General features: G+C 42.3%; 1 protein-coding gene across 1 annotated transcript; it reads left to right on the top strand.

Annotated features, from left to right (window-relative positions):
* Nucleotides 1-62: 62 nt before the first annotated feature.
* Nucleotides 63-3,921, top strand: COQ7 (coenzyme Q7, hydroxylase). The gene is made up of 5 exons (XM_026083163.1): nucleotides 63-274; nucleotides 691-805; nucleotides 913-1,052; nucleotides 2,621-2,689; nucleotides 3,353-3,921. Exons 1-5 carry the CDS (start codon nucleotides 233-235, stop codon nucleotides 3,428-3,430), a joined length of 444 nt encoding a protein of 147 aa, XP_025938948.1. The 5' UTR covers nucleotides 63-232; the 3' UTR covers nucleotides 3,431-3,921.
* Nucleotides 3,922-13,224: the final 9,303 nt, after the last annotated feature.

The following is a 13,224-nucleotide window of genomic DNA, read 5'->3' on the forward strand; positions in this document are numbered from 1 at the left end:
CCTCAGCGGCCCCCCGCGCTCTCGGCCTCGGCGCGGCGGCGGAGGAGCTCGCCTCACGCGTGTCTCTCCGGCAGGTCTCGGCGGCGGGTGGCGCTCGCCCGCGAGGGGCGCTCCGGCCAGGCCGAGCGGCACGGGGGTGACCCCGGACGGCATCAACAAGGCCCTCGTGGACCGCATCATCCGCGTGGACCACGCCGGCGAGTACGGGGCGAACCGCATCTACGCGGGGCAGATGGTCGTGCTGGGCAGGTCGGCGGTGGGGCCGGTTATACAGGTGAAGGGGCTTGAGAGCTGCCGCCTCGTTTCCTCTTTGCTTTGCTTTTGATTAACGGTGGCCGAACGAAGCAGTAGAGCTGTAGCTTTTACGGCAAGGCAGTTGTGCATCTCTTTCTAAATAGTTTTGAATATGTGTATTCATAAAGAATGGTTGCATTACTTGTTTAAGGGAACTATAGCGTGTATCTGTAACGTTGTGACAAAGGCTCAGATATTTGCAAATATTTTTATGTTGCCCATTTATAACCATCTTTATCTGCCCTTCTTCCTATTTCCTTTGTATACTGTGAAGAATTATCTCTAAAGTTAGCATGAGTGACCTGAGCAGCATGTTTTGTTTCTCTTTTTGTTACTTTTATTAAAAATGTGAAACTTCTTAGTGTTATGCTTTACTGTGATTTGGTTCTGTTTCAGCAAATGTGGAATCAAGAAAAAGATCATCTGAAAAAGTTTAATGAATTAATGGTTGCATACAGAGTTCGACCTACTGTTTTATTGCCTATCTGGAATGTAGCAGGCTTTGTTTTAGGTGAGCTTGTGTTATTATTGTTATTGTTTTATGAACTCTTTGAATGTATAAATTATTCACGTTGCTTTGGGTGTCATCGTTCGGATATGTTTGTACCACAATCATAGGGGCTGGAAGTGCTTTACTTGGAAAAAAAGGTGCAATGGCTTGCACAGTGGCAGTAGAAGAAAGCATATCGGATCACTATAATAATCAGATCAGAACTCTTATGGAAGAAGATCCAGAAAAGTACAGAGAATTATTGCAGGTATTTTACTGTGACTTAAAAAGTAGTTGAATAACTTAATTGAATTATGTAATGAGACTTTTTTTAGAACAATATGCCAGTAGAATTTACAGCAGACCTTTTTGTCCTATAACTTAGATTTCTGAAGGCAACAGAAACCTTACATTAAAAGGATGGTTGTTCCTTCAGCAATGCTAAATTGATGAAACACCAAAATGAAAATATGTTAGATTGGTTTCAGCACACTTTCATTAATTCAGTATTTTCCTTTTGATTGGAAGAATTGTACTTTAGTTTTGATTATTTTTAATTGAAAGGAAGAGTTTAGAGCAAAAGAAAATGGGAAAAGTATGATGAATTGCATAGTAATGTTTTGGTTATACTGGATATCATTGAATTATTCAAGTTTTGAATACAGAGCATGAAAGGAGCCAATACTTGTTAGATCTGCAAGAAAAATAATTCACAAGTATTTTAGGCGTAAAATTGGGACACAGTTTTGTTGGTACTTGTGAGAGACGACCTGTTTCCACGTGCAGCCCATTGAGGTTTTTTTGTGCTCCGCTTGCCCTAGGGTCTGTGTGTTCATTCCCAACTCTCTCTGCTGGCTGTTGTTATGTTCAGCTGTGCATAGTTTAACCTGTAGCCAAGTCTGGTTACTCCAAACTTGTCCTGTTGTCACAGAAACAGTATCTGAAGTAACCCAGCTTGTGCTGACATATGAGGGAAATACTACTTATAAAAGTAAAGGCTAATAACCAAAAGGTGCAAAATAAAGAGGGAAAGGTTAAGCAGCAAGGCTAGTCAGCCTCGTTGGTGGGAGGAGGACTAGAGATGAAAGTGAAAGAGAACGTGAACCCTGTGGGCAGGTGTCTGTAGGTTCTAAGCACATTACTAAGCACTTCTAGATATATGTAGGCATCTTAAGAGAAACTTCTTTAAACCTTTTTTGACCCAGTTGTCAAATTACAGGAGAAAAATAATGGTGTAACAAAATCTCAGCTCTTTTATTTGAAGGTGCTGTTTAATTTCTGCGCCAGCTATGTTCTTTGCCGTTGTCTCTGTGGTTTTGCTTTTTGTACTTCACTCCCTGTTGGAGTCTCTTCCCAACTCCTTTTGTTCTCTGTATTGTTCTTTAGAGTGTGCAAGAATGGACAAAAGCCCTGCTGGCTTACAGGGAAACAGCCTTACTGAAAATCTGGCAAGGCAGCAACATTAGTTTTTTAATTTAACGTGTCAGAGTAACTGTTACATGTGTGAAACTAATTAGTGTTGCAGGTTACTCTGACTACAAGTTTTCTTGAAACAGTGGAAAACAGTGGTATATTTTATAGCAGATTAGGCGTCTAAAGATTTTTCAGAATAGTAACATAACTTTAGGTTTGAGGCATGCTATAAGCATGGCAGCACAATTCCTTTTTCAATGAATTGGGGATTCAGGTCTTTAAGAAGCAGAATGTTTTTGAGAGAGACCTAGGCCTCACATGCCTGCTCTGGTGCATGCAGTGGCCAACAGCATATGGTTTTGTATTCTAGCTGCCTTGATTTCTCTGTACAGTAGACCTACTAATTACCTACTGTTTTTAAAGATAATAAAGCAGTTTCGGGATGATGAACGGGAGCACCATGACATTGGGCTCGAACACGACGCAGAGTCAGTAAGTACAGTGTTAACTCATTGGTGCTGTTAGCAAGGATCTAGGTGTGATAGTCTTCCTCATCTAGTGACTGTGACATAATTCTTTATGTGAGAGAAATAAAAAAAACCTCAATGGTTTGATAGTCTTTCCTGAAAATAGGTGTAAGATAACACTGAAATGGCACTGCATCTTATAGCTTTTATTTTTCTAGAACAGAATTGAATCTGTTGGAATTCACATCAAATGTTAAATTGATTTTTGTTTTCCTGGGAAGTGTCATCTGCTCAGATTTGTTTTTTTTTAATTTAAAGTTTTTATTTAGCTATATCTTGAAAATATTCAATCTCATAAATACTATCCATATAGCGGGGAAACTGAGGCATCATCTTGGTAGACAAACACAACCATGTTAGGAAGGATGAAATACTAAACTAAATTCTATGCTCCCTTCCTTATAGGAGGAATGTGTGACTTCCCAACTTTTTTCTCTTAGCAGAATGTTTTCCATTTCTCCACAAATATAAGTTGATTTTTATTTAGTTTTATCTAGGGTGATTGAAATTACAGATATAGGTATATTATTAAGATAATGCCTTACTGTGGCTTACCACAGATTTGAATCAAACAAAACATGTTATTGGGGTATTAGATGTATTTAATCTTTTATTCTTTCTTTTACAGGCGCCAGCTTATTCAGTTTTGAAGACAGCTATACAGATTGGGTGCAAAGCTGCTATATTTTTATCAGAAAGAATTTAGCGATATTTTCCATAGCGACTGTGGTAATAAACTATGACACAAAAATGTGTGAAATTGTGGAAGACTAATAGTTATTTTATACAACCTTTTAAAACTTTCTTCACGAAGCATCTGATTAGGCCATCCTTTCTCATATTGAGTACCCGTGCAATAAGTATCTACATTAAGGTCAGTGGAGCTGAGTGTGAGTGAAGACGGCAGAATTGGGTCCATACGAACGAAGCCTCCTTATTCTGAAACTGTTCACAAGGTGGCAGTAAAATATATATGTGTATATATATGATTTATATACATATATAAAAAAAGGTAAATGCATTCTCTGTTGCCTTCACGTTTATATTTATTTGAAGTAGGCTGGAGCTTATTAGCTCATTTTAAAATAGTACTGACTAAGCAGGATATTTTTGAGTTCTGTTTTAAGGGTAAGTAAATGAAATCCTAGTAATTATTTCTTTTCGGTCTGTCTTGAATAAAGATTAGTTATTATAAGACTTTCATTTGAAGACTTTTTTTATATTTTCAGGCTCAGTTCTCTCCTTATTTAATCAGAATTTCTATGTACCTGATTTTGTCCTGAGTGTGTGCAGAAGGAATGGACCCCTGATATAAAGCAGGTGGGCAGAGCAGTTTGGAGCACCTGCAGAATTGCATCTAGTGTTTTGTTACACCTTTCAAGTTCATCTCCCTTTGCATCTAGACTTAAGTGGCTCTTGAATAAGGACTCTGGCCTTCTCAGTGTAGGAACAGTTTCCCCGTGTTTCCTGCTGACATCTTGGCGTGGAGGAATAGAAATACACAAGACGGTTCTGTGTATCTGCTCTCTTAACACTGACCAGAGATGACAAAATACAGGCAAGAAAACAGCAATGAAATTGGTACGTAATCTTAAACTGGTAGGGAACCAGACTTCCCTCAACATATGTCTGAGAGCCTGGGGATAGAAGCTGTTAATGGTTCCAAGCAGGCAGAGAGAAGGATTAGGTTGTGACTCTTTTTCTATTATTTTAAAACACGATCGGTGAAACTTGTAGGGAGGTAAGAATTGCTAATCTTGCTTCCCTCTTCTGGACCTGCTACATCATTTTTGAGATGGAGTGGTGAATGGCCCACTGGTGAGACATGGACACAATTTCCAGTGCAGTACAGGAGAGGACAGGAACTCCTTGCAAGATTGCTTCTGTTGCTCTTTATGTCTTAAGAACTTCCTGACCATTCTTTTCCTACTGCGTCATCATGGAAGCAAAGTAACTTTCCAAATGCATATGGAGAATATAAAAGATGCTGATATAAACATGCAAAGTCCCTGCAAGAGACTTGCATTGCTGTAGTTGAGAAGCATGGTTTTTGATTGTGTGGCAAGGGAAGCCTTATGAATAATATAGAAAGCACATATTCATGCTTTTCCTCTTCTTTCCGTGCTTCTAAACCTTTGGGCAGACAAGGCTTTTTCAACTGCCATATGCTAATTTTTGTCTCCCATTACCTTTTTTTTGTGTGTGTGTAATAAGATAGCTTAGCCTGAAACAGATCAAGGAGCAGAATTTGTTGTTTGTCTCTTCTGTTTTAAAAACTGCAGTGTATTAGAAGTCAATATTTCTTAGCTATGACTAACTGAACAGGTCAGCTATGGAGACTAAACCAACCTACTTGAAAAGGAAAGAACTGGGAACCTGGAAATAAAACAGTAGTGATGTTTCCCATTGCTGTTGTGAAGAGTAGTGCCAGCATTGCCAGTCTTGAGTTTTACCTTACATGGCAAGGCTATGCAATTATATTGAGGCCAATTAAGTAATTTTATTGAGTTTTGCTGTGTGCTGGTTCCAGTTCTGTTGTGCTAGCCAAATGTATGGGCTTTGTAGCTGCTTTGAGACCAGAGGAGGATAAGAAATGTGGAGTCTTCAGCAGGAATGCAGGACTCTCTTCATCTGGGAGTTTGGTAAAGTTTCAGAGAACATGTAATCCAGGTACATCTCTAAATCCATCTTCTGAGTAGTTCTGTTATAGAGGGGTCTGTAGATACGGATTTGTGTATAATTTAACATGAAGGGTTTCTAGGAAAGGATTATTTTCACTTCTTTGTAAAGGAATTTGGACTGAAAGTTAAATCTTAATATAGAAACTCCTGTTTTGTATGATTTATTGTGACTGACACTTTGTACATTCTTTAAGAATAATTTCTATCACACCATTGCAAATCTGGCCTGGTTAAACTCAGACTACTGACATTATTTACACTTTCTAAACAAAGCAGTGTTTGGTCCTTTATCTATGACTGGTTTGCATGTCGACTGGAATAACTTGATTCTGGGAACTCAGAGCTAAATCACTGATTTCTCAGGGGCTGAGCAGTATGAAACTAACTCTAAGGGATTCTCATTTTTTTCCCTCACCTCAGCCCCAGACAGTTGCAACTGCTATGCATGTAAACATGAATTTACTAAAGATAGGTCTTATTAGACTAACATGTTATCTTTCCTAACTTGACCAATTCTCTAAACAAAAATCAGGTCTACCAGATTTCTTACCTTAATTTCTCTAAAGCATTTGATATGGTGCACATGGAAAATGATTAGGTAATTAAGAAGAATCAGTGCAAGAATGGTTAAGTAGAGTGGCTAGAGGGGTAACGAGTGTTGAAAGAACATGCAGTACTTGAGGGAGGTTGCTAGCGAAGTTTCTGAGGACTTGGTCTTGAGACTGGTCATTAACAAAAGTGACAAAGTATTAAGTCTGACTGTGATGTAAAATTGTTTGATAAAATAGAAACAAAACTTACCTGAAAATACCCTTTTGCACTAAGATCCCGCAGTCCCATAAGTCGTGGACTCTGCTAATTGAGTAAAAAGGCGGGGGAGGAGATTGCTTGGTGAATACTCTATTGTAAAGCTTGTAATAACACGGGGCAGCATGGGACAGCATCTTTTATAAATGCATTATTTGAATTGGGGGAGAGGGGGAACAGTATGTTTTGAATCAGAGCTGAAGTCACACACCCATGCATACAATGGTCCTGTGGTATAAACTGGAAACCAAGCCAGGCAGTTTCCTGGTCTCTTGGCCATTACATCAGGGTTGAATGTTAGACAAGGCATCTGTGGCACTTTCCTAGATAGATGATACTCTGTTGAAGCCTGAGATTCTCAAAGGCGCTAGTTACAGAGCGATTTTCTGAAAATGTCTGCGGTGGTGTTCAATGGTTGTGGAATTTGCTGCTGACAGAGTAGTGTTCATGTGATCCTGGTTTCAAGCCGTGGGTGGCCTCTGAGGCCATCACACACTGCCCATTTGGAGCAACAATGTTTGAGGGAGAAATTGCATTTTTAATGCGTTTAGTTTGGCTGAAGGGTGGGAACATCAAATAGCAGGAAATTCCATATGAGGTCAGTGTATTTGCTCATATCTGCAGTAACTGGAAGCATTCATAGCAAGTTCTTTGTCCTCAGCAGCTGCAAACATGTTCTACTTAATACAGTTCATCTAAGGCACATTTGAGTAGGCTGTCAGGTAGTAATATTGTCTCTAGCAGTGAGCATAAATATTAAGCATAAAATATGAATCACTCTGCTTTACATCCCACGTCCGGATTTGTTCTTTTTACTGAAGCAGAATATTTGCACCAATCCATTAAAGCATGGATGAACTGTTCTCATGCCAGTTTTGATGGCTGCATGTGTTTCTGCTCACTGATAGTTGCTCTTCGTTTTTGTTGTTTTACATAGAAAATGGAGTTACTCTTCATTTTCCTAGTGCAAAAGAGAGAATTTTTATTAAAAACCTCTTTCAGATATTGAAAGACTGTGAAAGGTCATCAAAGGTTACAAGAGGACTAGTGACGAGGAAGCGCTGTACAGCAGTTCTACGTTGTTGCGCAGGTGCTGCAAGGTTGCAGCTTCTTTTTACATATCACTTTCAACCGGAACTAAAGCAGACTAGCGTTAGCCATCCCAGCAGTGGTCAATGGCAGGCAGAGGCCAAAGTGTATAGCTTATACAGGTCTGTTATCAGAGTGATGCTCAATGAACTCTGGTCTGACTCAGGTCTTGTTGACAGAGGAAGAGGAACCAGACACAGAGCCCGCAAAATGCTACACCTTCAAAATGGGAAGCGGGTGTCTCCAAGGTGCTTTTGGGTTCTGGGGCTCTCTTCTGAACCTGAAGGTAAGCACATAATTTGGGTCTTGTAATGTGTTCTGTGATCAAATCCTTCCCCTCAGAGTAGTGACAGCTTCTTCTGACTCCTGCGATAACCAAGGGTGTGATCATGAGTTTCACCTCCAGAAGGAGAGAGATTTTCATCTCTTTGGTGAGCAGAAGCAACAGAGCATATCCTCACTGTGTGTGCGGGGGCTGTAGCTCTTGTACCTGCTCCCTGATCAGTGTCTGATCCCTTAGTGTTTTCTACTTTAATCAGTGTTGGGGACCATCTGGCCTCTATCCTCTAAAGATCCAAATCAGGGATTAAAGTAATGGCAGTGCTTGGAGGCTAGCAATACAGCCAGAATGTGCAGTTCTTGTGATGAGGCTTCAGGGCTCTTCTGGATATTTTGACAGCTCTGAAGCAGGACCTCTGCTCTGTCTGCAGACACTGCTGCTGGCTCTGGAAAAGGAAAACTAAGCAAAGGAAAGCAAACAGACAATGTCAGCCCTGTCTTGCAAAGGGAGAAAGATGGTTTTGAAAATTCAAAGCAGCTCCTAAGATTTGTGGCTCTTCAGTAACAGCTCTAGAAAGCTACCAGAGTGGCAAGGCTCATGTGACACCAGCACAGCTTCGATCCGGCTACAGGCAGTATGTGTTTGCCTCTTGCTGTCTCAGCTAGGCTAGGCAAAAATCATATCCTCGCATCTGTGATTAATGTAGTGATGCTGTCATAAGTCAAATGGACATTATGCCATGTGGTATGTAAAGCAAGACTCATAAGATTGTTTGGCAGAGGACTAGATCATTGTCTGAGACAATAAATATTACAGATATAAGATAAATGCCAGATGCAATGGGCTTGATCCTCGACTGGAGTGAATCTGTCTCTCACCTCAGCAAGATAGAGCTACACTGCTGCAGATCGACTGAGAATATGGCGTGCGATTTCTATTGCTGGGGGCAGTGTGGATTGTACCTCTCTGGTCTTTCCTAGTGTTTAAGGTGTCACTTAATCTGTGAAGTCCCTTGTGTTTGCCTGGCCCCTTGACTTTAGGGAAGATATAATTTCAAATGGGTGTCAGTTATTTTCTGCCACTGCTTCCAAGTTGTGGCGTGTCACTTGCATTGAATTCTGCAAGTATTTTCAGCTGGCTGAGTAACGCTATTTAAAGGGACAAGTCAAAAATATCGGCCAGTTTAAAGGAGGAAGGTGTGTGCCTAGGGAGGAGGCTGTTTAAAGGCACCATTTTGCCATTTGTTAATTCAGAGACCCCAGAGTGGCTGAGGTTCAAAATCTGGAGAGGTTTAAGAGCGTGACAGCAGCTTGGCAGTTGTACTCCCAGCCGGAGCGGCAGAACTTAATTTGCCTCAAAGAAGAGCTTGTTGACACTTGCATTCTGAGTTGGGGGTCTGATTTGTGTTGATTAATTGAATTAACAGTTAACTGAAAGAGGTTCATTGGGTGACAGGTCTTTAAAACAACCTGATGGCATCAGAAGCATAAACTACGTTCACTGTTAGGTGCTTTCAATAAACGCAACCTCCTGTTCATTTCAAGTGCTTTTGAGAAATACCACTTTATGTTACAGTTTTAGCAGAACCAAAATATAAGTGGACCAGTGAATTGTATCTGTACGTGTCCAGTAATACAGCTTAAGGCAGCAGCATCAATTCATTGTGTTAATACGTAGAATAATATCCTTATGCTGATATTAATAAAAATTATTTTTGTGCTAAATATCTTCATTTCACAAATTCAGGCCATGGCCATGTATTCACTTATGCTTGTTCTTAACTTTAAGGAAACGATGTTCTCATGGAAGCCCCTGGATCGCAGAAGCGTGGGTTGGAAGGCAGCTCTGCAGGCTGCCTAGCCCAGCCTCCCATGCCTCGAGGCAGGCTCAGTACCAGATCAGTACCAGATTGCCATGACTTTGTCTTGCCAAGTCATGAAAACCGCCAAGGACAGGAGTCTCCTGGGGCAGCCTGCTCCAGTGCTGCGTTACCTCACTAGCGACGCTTTCTTGTAATGTCCGCCCTGAACCTTGCAAGGCTGTGGCTGCTGCTTGTGCTGTCATCTGGCTCTGCTGGGAAGGGTTTGGCTCCCCTGTTTTGGTAAATACCCATCCCGTAGTTGTAGGCAGCTGTTAACCACCCCGTTCTTACCTTCCCTGTGGATACGTGCCCTGAGCGCTGTGCTGAAGAAGCTCCCTGGGAGGCAGGAGCACGGCCCTGGGAAGCAGGGCATGGAGCAGGGTGCACATCCCTTCTCTTTTGCATCCTTCCTGCAGCGTTTCTGTCACACCTTTGCTTCTTGCAGCAAGCGGTGGTTCCCTATAGGGCTGCATCCCCAGGCTGGAGGCTGCAGAGCTGTAGGCTCTCCTTGCAATGTGGTTCCTGAAATGGCATGGAGAAAAGCTCCCGGGATTCAGCACATCCCTTTCCAAAGTCCTCCCCTCACTGAGGGCACCTCTCCAGAGAAGCAGCCACCTTGTCGTGCTGCGGCTCTCCCTGCTTTGCTCTATGAGCAGCAGCAATCTGGCCTGGTGGAAATAAGAGCTTAGTTTTAAGGGCACTGGGAGCCCTAGCAAATCAATACTGCAAGCAAGAGATGCATCTAGTACCAGCCTAGGCAGCCTCCCCCTGTTTTAGACTCCAGGCCTCGCACCAACGTCTTCTTTCCCTGCAGCTGTTTTCTACCAAACTGTTTGCATGTCAGTAATTTGTTTTTTAATGTTACACGTGCCTAGGCTAGTTGGGCTTATTGGTTTGATGGTACAGCTGGGCATGCGTAGACCCAGCTGTTAATGAAAGCAAGTGGAACATGCATGCAGGGGGGTTCTGCTATTTAAAATATCTTTTCTGGACTACAGAATATAAAGACTATTTCTGGCACTATAAATGCTTTTATATTTTCTTTACAGCCACTGGCAAGGCATCTGCCAGTGACTGCTCAGCTTGCAGTGGAGACAGTGGGGGGTGAAGGTGATCTGAATTTTTTGCGGTGCATTTTGAAGGCAAGCTCTGCCAGCTGCGTTCTAGCAAGCTGTCACAAATTTCTTTCAAGTCTGGTTGGAGGGCAGCTGTATAGTCGGAGACTTCTAACTGTGTATGCAAATGGCTAAAACATTTAGCAGAGTGAAACACATTTGCTTATAGGAGACGAAAGACAGGCAATGATGAGGCAAATGATCATGCTGATCTTTGTCGTTATATCTGGGTTAAAGTAAATTTTCCTCTTTAAGGAGCAGCCTATGTCTAATCCAAAGCAGTCTCTCATCTTGCTGATGGATTGTTTTTGCCCTCCTGCCAGGGAAGAGGCATGTTCCAGAGCTGGCACCTAAGAAGGAAGGCACAGATGACTTGCTTTCCCGAGCCTCGTGCCTCAACACTGGAACTGCGAGGTGGCCTCTGCTCTCCGGTGCTGTTGCTCCAAGCATCCCCGCGCTGAAGATGGTGCAAGTCTCGAGGTAGGCAGCAGCAGGCTCCCGCGTCCCTTCTGGGAGTGACATGTGACACTTTTGGGGCTCAGTGCTCTGCCCCAGAACTGGAGTCAGGCAGCGAGAGGTCCCTGCAGCCACGGCGGCATTCCCTGGCGCAGGGTGACCTGGAGCAGGGAGCAGCCCCGGTGCTGAGGGAGAGCTTGGGAGCCAAAGCCCGATGGGCTTGGGCTGGTGCGGTGAGAGCCTGCACGACGGGAAGGGTTGCTGCTTCTGACACCTCACTTTCTGAAAAAGTGCTTTTCATACATTTGCTTTATTCAAGCAAAATGGCAACAACGGGAGCAGGAAAAAAAGATGCGAGGACTCTGCATGTACCAGTGCTCCCAACCAGGTAATCAGGGTTTCCAGTGAAGGTGTTTACGGGGCGGTGGGTCCCTCCTGATCCCTGGCGTGGAGCACAAGAGCAGAAAGGGGCACTTGCTGTAATGCTAAGACAGTCTGTACAAATTACATGCAAAATGCAGACTGACTTTCTATGCTGGTGTTGAATTTGATGTCTCAAGAGAATAATAAAGCCTTCCCCTTGCATTTCTGCATCCCAGGGCTCTCTCACTGGTCCTTTTAATTAATTTTTGCAGCATTCCCATGGGTTTATCCTAGAGCTGGGTTAAGAGAAGTCTACAGGGTGCAGGTCTACCAGAAATGAAAGTCTGCTCTTAGTTCTAAGCCCAAGAGCAATGGAGATGATTGGCTGCTCCAGGCCAGACTTGTTGTTTTGGGGCTTGAGTGACTTGCCGTGGGCACCTAGTAAGGCAGTGGCAGAAGTATGGATAGACTGGAGATGCACTTTGAGAGGAGTTGTACCTCCCTAGCGTCTGCATTAATCATACAACATTTTTGTTACATGCCAAAAGTGTGCAGACTTTACAGTGGTTTTTATCCAGCAAAAGAACAGTAGCAAGACTTTTAAAATCACTGGTGAGACTTTGTTCTTGCAACTATAGCTTAGTGGCTTGTTCCTGGCCATACCTGGGAAGTTAACTGCTGCTGATGAATGAGGTGATACCTGCCACAGCTCCTCTTGCCCCCCCCTCACTGCTCTCTGGCAGGAAAAGGCTGGCTTACTGGAAGGCTTTCTAGGGTGGCTGATTTTTTTTTTTTTTTTTTAAATATAATAACTGTCTGCTTTTTCACTTCCTCCCATCCAAATATCCCAGCAATATTTGCTAATGAGAAATAAATACATCTCAATTTTAAGTGACACAAATACTGCTGTTTATGCAAAATGTGAGAATCTAGTAAGACATCAGGCATATGTTTAGAGGGATAATGCATGAGAAATGAGTTCTCTTTTGTCAGAGAGCTGAGCCTTGCAAAGGGAAGTGACAGATACACGTGTTTATGGACAGGCTCTAGATCTGGTTGTATTTGCTTATCATTTGTCATAAACGCAGAAACATGGAGCACAAAATACTAATACAGCAGAAACTGGAACATATGTTTCTCTCCAGCAGATGTGGTGTGAATCCCGACGCTCAGTGGGTGTTTTAGGTTTGTGACTAGCAAGAGGATTTACACTGCTAAGCAAGTGTGAGTAACCTTGAGTGCTCCTGTGGGTTGTTGCATAATCCATGGAAAAATCCCAAATGGAACAGGTGAAGTATGGCCTGGCTTTCAGTTTGCATTGCTGGCAATTAATAACTGCTTAAGCAGCCATCTGGATCTACCTGCTACATCACATGAATAAGATGTTGCAAAAGCATTGGGATAAAAATGCTTCCTTGAAGTTATTACTTTGAAGTAACCTTTAGAAGTGACCTAACGCAACAGTATTTCTTTCCATTTCTCCATGGATTTGGTATTCAAACGGGAAAGGTGAAGTAACTGGGTGTTGTTATCAGTGGTTTCCCTAGTAACAAGAAAATCGATGATTATATTTTCCCTCTTTTTGCCTTCCCTGTTGGTATCAAAATGCATATGATGCAGCCTTTGTTTGTAGGAAGTGCATTAGGATGTACCCCTCTGGATGTCGTTTCATACTGAGTACTTATTCCAGGCAGTGCTGTAACGACTTAAGAATAATCAGTAGAACTTTCTAAAATGCTTGTCTTTCTGATTTATTGAAAAAAACCAGCATTTCACTTATGAAGACTTTTATTGTCATGGCCAAGAGAAACTAACAGAACAAATTACATAAATGAGCTGCATGTGTTA

Source organism: Apteryx rowi, unplaced genomic scaffold, assembly GCF_003343035.1.
Source record: "Apteryx rowi isolate R43461 unplaced genomic scaffold, aptRow1 scaffold_6, whole genome shotgun sequence".
Classification (NCBI taxonomy): domain Eukaryota; kingdom Metazoa; phylum Chordata; class Aves; order Apterygiformes; family Apterygidae; genus Apteryx; species Apteryx rowi.

Coding starts and splice junctions, on each gene's coding strand:
- COQ7 (XM_026083163.1), top strand. CDS start 233: ATGGTCGTGCTGGGCAGGTCGGCGGTGGGGCCGGTTATACAG. Junction 806..912: donor TGTAGCAGGCTTTGTTTTAG/GTGAGCTTGTGT, acceptor CCACAATCATAG/GGGCTGGAAGTGCTTTACTT. Junction 2,690..3,352: donor TCGAACACGACGCAGAGTCA/GTAAGTACAGTG, acceptor TTTCTTTTACAG/GCGCCAGCTTATTCAGTTTT.